The sequence below is a fragment of the Neltuma alba genome, unplaced genomic scaffold (assembly GCF_004799145.2).
Source record: "Neltuma alba isolate B1F8T4 unplaced genomic scaffold, ASM479914v2 tig00010877_pilon, whole genome shotgun sequence".
Classification (NCBI taxonomy): domain Eukaryota; kingdom Viridiplantae; phylum Streptophyta; class Magnoliopsida; order Fabales; family Fabaceae; genus Neltuma; species Neltuma alba.
The window spans coordinates 441,223-455,744 of NW_021635668.1; the positions used below are offsets into that span (position 1 = coordinate 441,223).

At 33.3% G+C, this 14,522-nt stretch overlaps 1 protein-coding gene across 1 annotated transcript; it reads right to left on the reverse strand.

The window, feature by feature from the left end:
- Positions 1-9,847: 9,847 nt before the first annotated feature.
- On the reverse strand, positions 9,848-10,327 carry LOC114759675 (uncharacterized). Its single transcript, XM_028948889.1, has one exon. It carries the CDS (start codon positions 10,325-10,327, stop codon positions 9,848-9,850), a length of 480 nt encoding a protein of 159 aa, XP_028804722.1.
- Positions 10,328-14,522: the final 4,195 nt, after the last annotated feature.

Genomic DNA, 14,522 nt, shown 5'->3' on the forward strand with positions numbered 1-14,522 from the left:
CGGAAATTAACGTCTAAATTGAAATTTTTAAGTGTAAGACCATCCAACATGGTCTGGAATTGTTCTAAATGAATGCTAAGGTACTATATAAATAAGGTGTGACATGCAGCCTGTACTGATATCAAAGATACAAGAACTACGAAAAGGAAATGGATGGTTAAAATCAAGTATGTCTTCAGAGAAGCTAATGAAGTGGCGCGTTGATTAGCGAAAATGGGATTGAACTAGGAATAATGAAGAATCATATAGACAAATCCCCCAATAGAAGCCCTTGAGACCCTAAAACAGGATAGTATTGAATGGGGAAGCTTCCGAGAGTTAGTCTAACTTAGTTTGTTTGTGTTTTTTTGTATTTCACCCCAAAAAAAATGATAATTAAATATCTATGGTGAGAATAATTTGACTTGTGTTGGATATATTTTTCTAAGTTACTTTGATTAAAAAAAAAACATTGTAAATGGGGGGTTTCTACCTAAGTTATGAACTAGTTATTCTAATGATGTGAACTAATAATCCAAGAATAATCTAATTCAAGAGGAATTGATCTAAATCATCATATATATATATATATATATATAGATATATTCTTACTTCAAACTTTTAAAAAAGCCTTTTGAGTTAGAATTTTAAATAACAGTTGAAGGTCTTAGAAGGGGAGTTAGGGGCTAGAATTTAGTGAGTAGCTTACCCTAATACAATAGAGATAACATTTTAATTCCATTAATAGATATAAATCACATTTCAGTGTCTTTGAGTTTGGCCCTCACTTGTGCTTCACTGTTAGCTAAGAAGCCACATAATTGAATTTCTATCTATTGCATACTCTAGTATGTGCTAGTAATTTTTATAAATGATTTCTTTTATATGAAGTTTTGATTTGCATAAATTATCTTGTGGGATGCTGTTTAAAAAGAATTGAATAATGGGATTAACGTCGTGAACAATTGACTCTTAAGATATGATTTATGCGTTAGAGTTTGGTGAGCTATGTTTCTGAATATATATATATATATATATATGTATGTGTATATATGCCTACCTGTATGTTTTTAAATCCTATGCATTGAGGTTAGGTTATGAAGGAGATGATTGGAGTTACAAATATATTATTGTCATGTGGTATTGGCCTTCATGCAAAGCTCTATGATTAACCTCTATTCTTGTCCTACTAGTTCTTCGAGAAACTGCAACACCCTACTAATTCGAGGGAGGACCCATAGACCACCAAGTGCTTTATGGACTTTGACCGATCTATATCACTTGCGTGGTGAGCTTGTGAGAGTAGCCAGTTATGTGGTGAGACTTAGCCTATGAGTCTAGTTAGCGAAAATAAGGAGGATATAAGGCTGGACTTAAAATTCATATTTGCAAATATATTTGGATTTATTTCCAAGTTATTGCCTTTTGAATGAGTTAACAATTATGTTATCTCTAAGAGAGTGTTGATGTTATCTTGGAATTGATTAATGAATTTGGTTCTATCTATTGATTGAAATTGTGTATCTATTCTTAAAACTGTGTAATCCCACTTGACATCTCACTAGCACATGCTAATGCATGTGATAAGTAGAGATTTAGCTATTGAGATGTTGTCTCATTCTTGTCATTTAACATTTTTCCAAGTGGAAGCTCTAGAGAAAAGACCTAAGGGAGGGATCAAGAGGAGTAAGGCTACATCAGTGACTTGGAGCACCTCTTCGATCAATATGATTTCATGTTGTTTTCTACATATTGCCACCCTAGGACAATCTGTGTTTAACTAGTTCATGCATTAGCATATTTTTGGGGTTTCTTTAATTTAATCTACTGTGATGTGTATGTAGATAGATGGCCAAAAGCCTAGGATTGCAAGGATTTATTTGATATGAATTTATTATAAAGTATCGATGAGATGAAGGTATTCTGATTCCCAGTTTATGAGCTGTATGAGATGCTACCTTGGACTTTTGGTATTGGTTTTGTTTGATGAGGAGTTTGTTTATATGTGAAATTATATTGCAGTCAATCAGAGACATGCCTTTATGTTAAGTTGCATGTAAATGAGTTAAGGAAAGTTCTTTTGTCTATGATAGTGCGTATGATTGTGCTCTGCTCTTTTTTTGTTATCATGGATAATAGTATTATCTAGTAAGTCAATTTATATAATCATGATCGCCTGGAGCTATCTAATTGAGTTTGGTGTTACTATGATTTGGCTGTAAAATGTTATTTCTTGAAGTAACTCGAAAATGGTCAAGTCATGCAAGATGATTGTTACATACAACAGCTTTCAAAATTAAAGTTGAAATCAAAGCACAATAGAACCTTAAGAGGCATGAGTACAAATAATTTAAAATGATATATAGAACGGTTTTATGTTAAGGACCATCACATATTGATTTATCTTTTTTTCTTAATAAAATGTGTTAGTAATACGTGAAGTTTAGTTGTATTAGCCACCACGTGTTGGCCACGAATACGTGACGATTGCTTATGTAACCGGCACTTTATATTCGCGTGATTTCTGTCTCATCATATGTAGTGGCGCTTGTTCTAACCATCTCATATCAGGCATTATATATTTAAAAATTTGTAGTGGTGCAAGTTAGTATTTATACTCTTTGTGATTTCACCCTCTTGAGAAATGTGGGACTTGTTCATTTTGACACACCCACACTATAATTTCAACAAGTATATTTGTAACAACTGGTATGAAATTAGTAAGGTTAAATTATAAGCAAAGAACAATTATGTTAACTTTTTTAAAAATTTAGAAGAAAATTTAAATTAACCTATAAGTCAAACATCTATCCCACATCCAATAGGATCCTCCTAGTACTCTAACAAAATCTTAAAATAAAATAATTTAAATCTTACAAAAAAATATAATCATAAAAATATTTATGTTTAGTAAACTTGGCAACAGAAAATACTAGATTTTATAACTCCCTCCCCATCCATAATACAGTTAAGAAATAACTTTTGAATTATAAGAAGATATATCCTTTTTTGAAAAAATATTATCTCCTCATTAAGTTTGACTTTATTTACTTTAAAAGATAATTATTCAGGCTACTTTTTATTGATTACCTAATCAGTTAAAGATTCATGAAATATTCTGGAATTCAAATTTTGAAATAATTTGAGCATTTCCTTCCACACCTTATAAATAAGAAAAAAAATAACATCTACAGAGAAAGCAAATAAAATTGAATAGAGTAAGGATAAATAAATTTAAAATAAATATGCATAGATATGGTTTAAATATATTTTTTTAAAAAAGAAAAGAAGAAGGAAACATGGGGCTATATATATATATATGTATATAATTTTTTGCTAGAGTTTAGATGTGCAAATTCCTCCAAAATTAATGTCACATCCTTCCATCTACCTTTCTCTTTCTTTTTTGTGCAGCGTCTCCCCGTTCTCCTCAGATGGCTAGATCCTGTGTGAGTTTCATATAGTATGATCTCTGTCTCTCAATAGGGTGATGTTAGGAAGCTTTCGCAGCAACAAGGGATGAATCTTAGTGTGGTTAAAAAGGGATCTCTATTATCGGTCCCAACAGTTGAGGGTGTGAACAACAAGGTGGTACTATTCATTTTCACCTTTGTTACCTTTTTTTATGTCTTTAGTCTTAGCTACATTTTTCCTTTTTCTCTTATTTCAGTTTGCTTGGGAAGCAAATTCAAATTGTTTTGCCCTCCTTTCTATTTTTAAATTACAGTAATTGGTTTCAACATGTTTAACCATAATTACTTTCGTGTGTTTTGTTTGTTTTAACAAATTATAGCATCTTGAATTTAAATAGGTGTAATATAGCTGTTAGTATTAATTCGTTGCTTGAACCAAATACTTTTATACATATATTTGGTTTTTCTTCTCCTTTTATGGCTTTTTTCCTCTCCTTTTTTCCTTTTTAATTAAGATTGATTTTAGTACTTATGTTTTCCAAAATTCAAACAGGTTTATTTTTTCTTTTCTTTGCAGAAGAACTCTGTTTTGCATCCAAGTAATTCTTTCTTTTTTGGGCTCCTATCAAGTTTTTGTTTTTATTTAACTTGATTTCATGCGTTCCTTATGTTTTTCAAAAATTCATTTTTAATACAGAAAAATATGTTTTTTTAAATAATTCTTTCATTCTTACTTTCTTTAAGTCTTTTCATTTTATTTAATTTCATCTCATACTTTCTTTATGTTTCTTTTTAAATTTAAATTGATTTATTTTTTTTCACAGCCAGAAATTATGTTGTTTATTTCGATAAATTCTTCATTTTTTTCTTTCTTTTAAGTCTCTTTTGTTTCTTCAATCAATTTGATTTGTAACATTTATATCTTTAAAACACTAAGTTGATTGATTTTCTAAGTAGAGAAAATTACTTTTTAGCTTTTTTTTCCCTATTTTCTTTAGATCTTATTTTTTCATAATTAATTTGATTTTAAATTCTCTTTACGTTTTTAAAACAGAATTCAATTGCTTTGTTTTTAGGAAAAGAACTTTTTTTCCTGAAATTGCAGTATGTGTGTGTTTATTTATATATGAAACATAGATTGGAATGATTATAAGTATATGGAATGTGTTGAAATATATACGTATAGGCGGGATGATTATTCCATACAATGGGTTACACAACATATGAGTATATGGAATGTATTAGAATATATATATATATATATATATAGAGAGAGAGAGAGAGAGAGAGAGAGGTAGGACAGTTATTCTTTATCATGAGTTATACGACATATGAGTATATGGAATGTATTGGAATGTATACATATAGGTGGGATGAGTATTCCTCACCATGAGTTACATGCGATATGCTACATGAGATATTGGAATAGATAAATATACGATATATTGGAATATATTTATATCTATAAAAGGGGTGTTTATTTCCCCCCCATGATTGTGCTGGATATTGATTGAAAGGTTATTGTGATCAAATGTTTGATGATTGGTACTTAATTGTCTATTTTGTGAATGAAGATTGAGAAAATTTGTATTCTTTTTATTGTGTAAAATTTTCTATCACATTTGAATATTGTGATATTTTTCTATTCTAATGAAAATCATTTGCGAAAAACTTTTGTGTGCTTTTGCTTCCCTTTCACGCACTTTGTTATTTATGTTCTCATTGAATCAATGGTAGACTCACCCCTCTCTTTATTTTTTTAGATAGTATAGCTATTAAAAATAGTTGTAATCACTTAGCCTTCATAGGCTTATGGAATAAATTATGCTGGAGGGGTGTATCATGTGGGATCCTGTGACGTCATGACTACTATGATGATGGTGTCGAAGTATCATTGTTTTGAAGAGGCTGATTTGTATAAATTTGTTTACGCTTTCTATTATTTTGACCTAGTCTATGTGCTGATCACGACTCAGAATTTTGGGTTGTGATAACATTAGTCATCAAGCTAGTAGAAGCACAGACCAAAGAAAGTCAGAAAAAAGGGCAAAACTCAAAAGATTTAGTCTTTACTCTTTTGGACGAAAAAAGACTTTACTCTTAAACATGCCTTCAACCTTCACGTTGGGTTGCTTTCTCTCCTTTTTTCTGGTCTTAATTCTTTCTTCTTCCTCTTTTTGTGTTCGTCTTAAATTGAAGACAACCAAGCAAGGGCACATAGCTATAGGTGAAGAAGAAAAATAAAAGGTGTGTACTTAAGAAAAATGGTGGAGTCTACCACTTCAAAATAGGACAACTTATTTTAATAATATTTATTTTCTTTTAATTTTATATTATCTTGTATATTTAGTCTATTTGTTAGATGAGTTTTGAATCTTGTTATTCCAATTTCTAACTCGCTCAATTCACCCAATTCGGTCTTGAAATGACAAGTTTATAGAATTAAAACTAAGTTTGACCAAGTTTATGTCTAGAGTGAGTTTGTAAATGAGTTGACTCAATTTTCTTATGTCAACATAAACTCAAACTTAGTAAATTTAGTGAGTTGACTTGTGAGTTTGATAACAATTTTTTCAATCCTTCAGTGGTAAGAAGTTAATTTACTCTATTTAGGAGTACTTTCATTCATTGTTTGAATTGATTTAATGCTGTGAAATCTGAAAGAGATTTTTGTTAGTTTTTACCTTAATATAACCCAAAGGGGAGTAGATAAACACGTGTGAGTTAATGTTGAACTCATTAACTTCAGAGAAAATTGTAATAAGATCCCACTTAAGACAATTAAATACAAAAAAGTTCTTTAAAATTATCAAATTAATTTGAAGTCCCAAAAGACCTTATTACAAAAAATTCTACTTGTTTAACTATTAACTTGCCCTTATCTTTTTCTTCTTTTTTTTCAAGTATGCATTTATAACTGAAAAAATAGTCATTAACAACTCAAGACGTAACAATTAACAACTACTGTAACACCGCCTTTATTACCCCATTAAACATCAATTGGAACCATTATAACATATTTTCAAACATTTTTGAGTGAAAAATTTTAATTTCAAAATTTCACACTTTATTATGTCCGTACACTGTTCATTTGAATTTGGGTCAACTTTGAAAATTCATAATTAATTCTAGAAAAATTGAAATGAGATGGTTTCAATTTTCATGTGAAGCTTGTTAAGAGTTCTATAGAGAAAAAATATTCATTGGACTTGACTCCATCCAGAACAGCACTAGTATATTCGTCAAAGTGCACTGTTCATATGGTCAATTTTTGAATTTTGAGAATTTTAGTCCAACTTTGAAAGGGCATAACTCTTAGCACACAACTCCCAATTAGATGCTTTACCAGTTTATTTAAATCTAAAAATGACATCTATTTGCTTGTAAAATCTGAGGTCCAGATTCTATCATTTGCTTATTATTTTGTGTTACAAATTTGCCCCTAACTTAGGCAATTTTTTCCCCTAACTACCTCTTTCTTAAATTTTATTTCCCGTTTTCCTTTTCCTCATCCTTTACATTGTACCATCCAATATTCCAGCACTTGAGCAAGTCATACAAATATAGTTTACCACATATTACCATTCATAATTCATTACAAACTCAACATAAAGTGTGTTAGCAAATTACATAACATTCCACAATAATATAACATTCACAAAACCCCTTCATCCTAGCACCAATTTTCTGCCTTGATCCATAGAGGAGCCATTTCCTATTTAAAACATAATTTAACATAGGAGGAGGGAGATTTCAAAGAAATCTCAGTGGCATTTGAATTACAATTATCATGCAAATCAAGCAAGTTACAATATGAGATGTTATAAACTTCAAGACATCCTCAAGTCACATAAAATCATGCTTAGTCTCATGCTAGGAGAAGAACATCAACACTTCCACATTAACACAATTCAATGCACTTGGTCAAAATATAAACCAAGGGTATCCAACTAATCAAGGTCACAATACAAGTTCCTCAATCCAAGCAAATAACAAATCACATTAAACAAGCAAGATATACAATCAAATTATAATTTAAAGTTACCTTTTATCACTTGGTGAACTTGGTCACCTCAAGGGACAATGATTCTCCTTGGTTCCTCCTCACAAAACCTATTTATTCAAGCATAACATAGGCTATATTAATAACCAAACAACTTAAACATAGCACTTTATCTTTAACTTAACAATTTTCCCTTTTTTCTTTGATTTTTCTTCCTTTAGAATCAATAATCTCATGACTCATTCTTGCACAATTTTTCATGAGCAATTCAAATATGGAATCATATTGTTGAAAATCAAACTTCTTCTCCATGAATTCATCTTGGCCGAATATTGCGTATAACCTTCCAAAAATTTCATTTTGATTCCAATGATTTTAAGCACTTCCCAATAGTATACTCCTATACAAAAACATGTTTTAAACCCATTGAAATCATCAAATCAAACTAAAACAATTTCCTGCTCATGAACAATAACTGGTCGAATTGAGCATATAGAATCCTAGGTGTATTTTCTTCCATAAACAAAACCATACACTGCTTAATCTTATTCCACTTGGTATTTAAGGTTTCTATCCTTTCCTAAACATCACATGGTCCAACAAAAATTTGGCAGCATTTTTCTTAATTTTTCAAGCCAAAAACTCTTACTAACAAAGCTTGAAATTTAGGAATAAGGATGCTTAAACGTGCCTTGATGTTCTCTTGATAAAAAATGAGTGATTCCTTGCCTAAATAGCTCAAGATTTTTGGTTAACTAGAGCTGGAACCAAAGTGACAGAACCTCCCCTTATTTTCCTACTTTTCCCACTTTTTTTTGGGTATTTTAGGAGGAGGTATTTATAGAAAATGGTAACCAGCCCCTCCCCCCTCTTGTTGGTTGAAAATGGGACACCTCATAGGGGGTATGTGGCAGCCATTTAGAGCAAAATTAATCAGATTAATCTAAGTCGAAATTCTAGACTTTTCCAACAATTATCCCTTAATTTTACATTTTATTTAATTAATTATGTAGAGTAGCCAGAAAGCAACAAAATTGGGCTCGTATTGGGCTCAATGTGGGCCCCTCAAATGACCTGGGCTGGCCCCAAAAGATGGCCCACATTCCAAATCAAAATCCCAAACCAATTTGAAATTTTATTAGTTACTATTCACTAGTAACATTCCATAATTTTTCTAGACCTCCAAAAATTTATTTCTCTCTATGATAATTCACCTTTTAATATAAAAACATCATCTGAAAATTTTCAGAATTTTTGACCACCTCTAGGTATTTATTTTGAATTTTCTCTGATTAGACATCTATCGGTGTCACTGTGAGGAAATAAATTCTCTAAAATTAATTCCTGAGCTTCCAAGGTTTAAAACCAATTTTATAAATTCAAATAAATATTTACATGATTTATCCATCTTTTTTCAAAATTTATTGAGGCCTCTAACTAATTAACACAATTATTTTCCTCCTATTTTCTAATATTTTTCCAAAAAACCTCTATCTACGGAAAATCCCATATCAATTTATTTTCACAATAATTTCATCTTTTGGGTCTCAAATGAGGTTTCAAAACCTCTAATTTGTATTTTTTCTATTTTTCAGGAATTTTTAGAATGTTTCTCAAATTTTTCTGTTTTGCCCTTCTTAGACTAATAATTACGAAAATGCCAGCCCGGACCTTATTGAGGTTTCACATCAAAAGTTGCTTCATCTCCCCGCCTAGTTTCTACATTGGCCCTCATTCTAATTTTTAATTCCCTATCTCCAGATGAAATTTCTTGGGATGTGACAACTACCGCGGCAGGTATTGACAACTCATGCATTATATTTTTGTGACGCATTGATAAAATGTGTTATTAATGCCTGCCACAGTATTTGTTAATCATTACGCCTTAAGTTGTTAACGATCGTTCTTTCAATTGTCAATGCACATTAAAAAAAGATAAGGTTAGTTTAATAATTAAACAAGTGGAATTTCTTGTAATGAGGTCCCTTGAGACTTCATACTAATTTGATGATTTCAAGAAACTTTTTTATATTTAATTCTTAATTGTGACCTTATTGTAATTTTCTCTTAACTCCATTCGAAAACAAATAATCTTTGAGCTCTACCCATGTGTAAACCCATACTCTGATAGAAGAATACCACAATAAAAACATAAAATATTGACTAATTAAGTTCTAATATTGAATAATATTTGTATTTTTTCCATTTTTTGGGAATTTTTAGAATTTTTCTCAAATTTTCCCGTTTTGCCCTTCCTAGACTGATAATTATGAAAATGCCAACCTAGACCTTATCGAGGTTTCACATCAAAAGTTGTTTCGTCTCCTCGTCCAGTTTCTACATTGGCCCTCATCTCAATTTTAAATTTCCTCTGTCCAAATAAAATTTCTCGGGATGTGACAATTCCTCCTCCCTTTAAATAAATTTCGTCCTCAAAATTTAGAAACATACCTTATTTAAATAGTTCTAGGTATCTGATCTTCATGTCATCTTCCTTCTCCCACATGGCTTCTTCCTGAGTTTGATCCCTCCTGATGACTTTGACCATCGAAATAGCCTTATTCCACAGTTGCTTGATCTGTCGATCTATCACTTTCACTAGTTTCACCTCAAAGGTGAGGTTATCTCGCAGCTCCATGTCTTCGTATTTCAAGACATGTGAGGGATTCGGCTGATATTTTTTCAACTGAGAAACATGGAAAATGTTATGAATCTGGCTCAAATTAAGGGGCAGGGTCAATCTGTAAGACACTGGGCCAACTCTTGACGAGATTTGGAAGGATCTGATGAATTTCAGTGTCAATTTAAGGGCCTCGATCGATCTTCCTACACCCATAGTTGGAGAAACCTTCAGAAAAACATGATCTCCAACTTTGAACTCTAGAGGCCTTCTTCGCATGTCAGCATAACTCTTCTGTCTACTTTGCGCCATAAGCAGCTTCTGTTAGATCACCTTGATTTGTTGTGAGGTTTGCTCTACCAAATCAGGACCAAACACCTTTCTTTCTCCCAATTCGGTCTAACACAACGAGGACTTACACTTCTTTCCATACAATGCTTCATAAGGAGCCATCTGGATACTAGAATTGTAGCTGTTGTTATAAGCGAACTCAGCCAACAGTAAGTGCTCATCCCAGCTCCCCTTAAAATCTAAGGCACAAGCTCTTAGCATATCCTCTAATGTCTGAATAGTGCATTCTATCTACCCGTCCATTTGAGGATGATAAGCCATACTAAAGCTTAGCTTAATGCCCATGGCTTCCTGTAGTGCTTTCTAAAATCTAGGGAGAAACCGTGGGTCCCTATCGGATACGATCGCTTCGGGTATTCCGTGCAACCTCACAATTTCTCATATGTATATCTGTGCCAATTTCTCTGGCTGATACTCTTTCTTGATGGCCAAGAAATGAGATGACTTTGTCAAGCGATCCATAATCACCCATATCGCGTTACAACCTGACGATGTATGAGGTAATCCCATTACGAAATCCATGGAAATACTATCCCATTTCCATTCTAGAATACTCAATAGTTGTAGGGATCCTGATGGCTTTTGGTGCTCCGTCTTTACTTTTTGGCAAGTGAGGCACCTTGACACATAGTCTGTCACATCCTTTTTCATACCAGGCCACCAGAATGATTCTTTAAGATCTCGATACATCTTGGTCATATCTGAATGTATGGTGTACCAACTCTTGTGTGCCTCCTCTAGGATTTGCTCCTTAATCTCTGAGTTCGAGGGAATATAAGTTCTTCCCTTATACTTCAAGACCCCTTCTTGAGTTATCCAAATTCCCTCATCTCCTTTCTTAGCACCTTGACTTTCAGAATATCAGCCAATTGATCTCTCTGTTGGGCCTCTTTTATTTGTTTAATGATTTGTGCTTCCGCTTTCGCAATACCAATTTGGCCCACCATTAGTCGTATTTGGCCGGTAAGATCCCAATCTTAGATATTCTCAATCAGCTCTTGTTCCTTTATCATCAACGATGCCACCTGCACTGTCTTTCGACTTAATGCATCTGCTACCACATTTGCTTTCCCTAGATGGTATTTAATTTGATAATCGTAATCCTTAAGCAATTCCATCCATCTTCTCTGTCTCATGTTGAGTTCCTTCTGGTCCTGCAAGTACTTGAGGCTCTTATGGATAAAGTACAATTTAATGGTTGCCCCATACAGATAGTGCCTCCAGATCTTCAAGGCATATACAATCGCTGCCAGCTTAAGGTCGTGCGTGGGATAGTTCTCCTCATGGGTCTTTAACTATTGTGAGGCATAAGCAACTACTCAACCCTATTGCATCAGCACACATCCCAATCCTTGCTTACTCATAGTTGTATACACCACATATGGCAACATAGGATCGAGGATTATCAGCACGAGAGTTGAGGTCAATTTCTGCTTCAACTCTTGGAAGCTAGCCTCACATTTAGCATCCTAATCGAACAATGATTCTTTTGATTGAGCTTGGTCAGTGGTAGAGCAATCTGGTAGAGGTAACATCCTGACTTTTAGGCCTAGAAGTACCAGAATTAGCTTGAAATGGGTAACCTACCAGAACCCTTTTGGTAAAGGTCCCAAAGATTCCCTGAAAGGATAGAGGGATTCTCAAGGACTAAATCGCAAAAGGAAAGTTTTCTAGGACTGAGAAAAGAGAAAGTTAGAGACTCTAGTGAATTCTTGAGGCCCAAGAATAATAAATAGAGATGAATGTAGGCCAATAGTTATGTTAAAGGCCTTAATGAGGTGAATTTTGAGGTTAAGCTAAACCAGGAGCAAAATTGTAATTTTACAGAGTTTTGGGTTGGTAAGGGCAAAAATGGAAATTATGCCTGAAAATCCCTGAAAAATCCCTGAAAATGGGAAATGGTAGGTGAAGGCCTAAACACTTCAGGAAAAATCCAGAAAAATAGGAATAAGGTTTAGAGGCCTGTATGAGGCTAAAAATGACGAAATTGCCCTTGAAAGGAATTTGTAAAATTCCCAGGTTTTGACTAATTTTGAATATTATTGAAAATAAATTATTCAAAGTATAAAGAGGCCTCAGATAATTGGAAGAAAATGGGGGAAATGCTTGAGGAATTATCACAGGTTTTAAAAATAATTCCGTCCCCAGAAAGCGAAGAGGTTAGTTTTAATAGAACTTAAAGCCTGTTTATACACTATCCGGGTAAAGTCAAAGTCAAATGTCTAGAGGTTGACTTTTGACTTAAGAAAAATTAGAGGAATTCCCTGTGATGAATAAATTGTATTGGTACTTAGAGATAGATTCTTGGAGTTGTGGATCGGTAGAAAGAATTCGGTCAAGATCACTCCAAAATAAATATTATCAATTATTTTAATTATTTTAATGAAAGAACAAGGGAAGAACATCACTTTCTCTTTAGGCATGTCATATAATGCCATGTGGATTTATTTGAGGTGAGAAAATGGTGCCAGAATATGTCCCAGTGGTCCTGGGTAAGTCAGGGCCTGAAAAAGTACCCTATACAGTGCGGAATGGCAAGATAGGTGGAGGAATACCTATGGGTTGTATTTTACACGAATTTTATATTAATTTCCTCCCTATTTTAATCAAATGATGAAGAAATATGGAGGAGAAAAGTGTACGGTTAGATGGGAAAAGAAGGTATTACGTGTACTACTGGATGCAAGACGCTTGTACTGTCGGATGCAATACACGTGTATGGTTAGATTAAAAGCATGTGGATTGATGATGTAAGCATGATGTCATGGGACACTTGTCACCACAAGATTAAAAGAGAAAATGGACGGCCCAAATCAAGCCACATATTTTTAAGATCAACTTTTCAGATTCAGTCTTGTTTTCTATAAATACCCCCTTCCCACCCCTCATTTTCGTGCAAGCCATGGACCTATGAGGAAACTCTTGCAAAATGGATTCTAGAGAAAGAAAGGCCAAGTAGTCATATGCAAGATCAAGCTCCAAAACAAGATATGTTCATGGTTTTTGATGTAGTTTTCACTATCCTTGTTGTTGTTGAGCTTGGTTATGGATTTTAATAGTTTTTGGGAGCTTGGAACCCTTGGAGGGCATGCTACACAAAATTGTTAAGTGTGAGGGAAGATGAAATTGATGTTAGAATAATGTTTAAAGGCTTGAAAGAAACAAGAATCAAGTGGTTTTATGCTGAAATTGGTTGAATTTCATGATTGTGTAACTTGAGAAAATGTTTCGACCAGACTAGGTTCTTGTACCTAGGATCTGATTTTGATGATTTTGATACTCCCAATGTGTTTAAAATGAAAATTTGTGTAGTATTGGAATCAAAACTAGAAATTAAGTGGTAGATTTCGGTTTTGGCCTAGGACTAAGGGAAGGAGCTGGATTTTGATGAATCTAAGCTTATATTTGGATTTTTTGGGCAAAATTGTGTAGGATTGGCCTAAGGGAACAATTTTTACAAAGCTAAAACACTACATTATAAATTAAGAAAAAAGGGATTAAGTTTAAGGACATAAGCCTTCCATATTGTGTAATTCTTGGTCCTAATGAGTTATGTGACCCTTGTGGCTGTGATTAGACCTTGAGGCATTCAAGAGAAGGTTTAGATGTGGTGCAGCAAGCAACCTTAATGGTTGGAAGCAAAAAGGAGCAAGTTGAAGAGCAAGAGAAAACTTATGATGCAAGGTAGCGAACTTACCTTTCTTGTGTGCTTGATGTGTATGTGTGTATGTGCTATGAATGCCATTATGTGACTAAGCTATGCTGCTGAATTATGATTGCTATGTTTATGTTAAGCACGCCTTGGCATTGTGTTATGTGAATATGAATGAACTAGCTTACTTTCTATGGTATTTCACCATATATGAACGATAAAGTTATGTGCACAAAAGCATGGCATACACTTGCATCCATCTTACATGCATTGATAGTAATGTTTACTACTAAGATTCTCTTGAATCTCACCCTCCCATAACCAATCATACTAGGTGCAAGAGGATGGAAGAAGAAATCAAGAAGTGGAGCAAGAAAGAGAGGAAAAGAATTCAAGAAATAAATTACATTACGTTGTATCCTTTGTATACCAATGTATGTTGTAAATGTGCTATTGATGGTATGTGATGATAAATGATGATGTTGGCTTGTGTAATTGGCTATG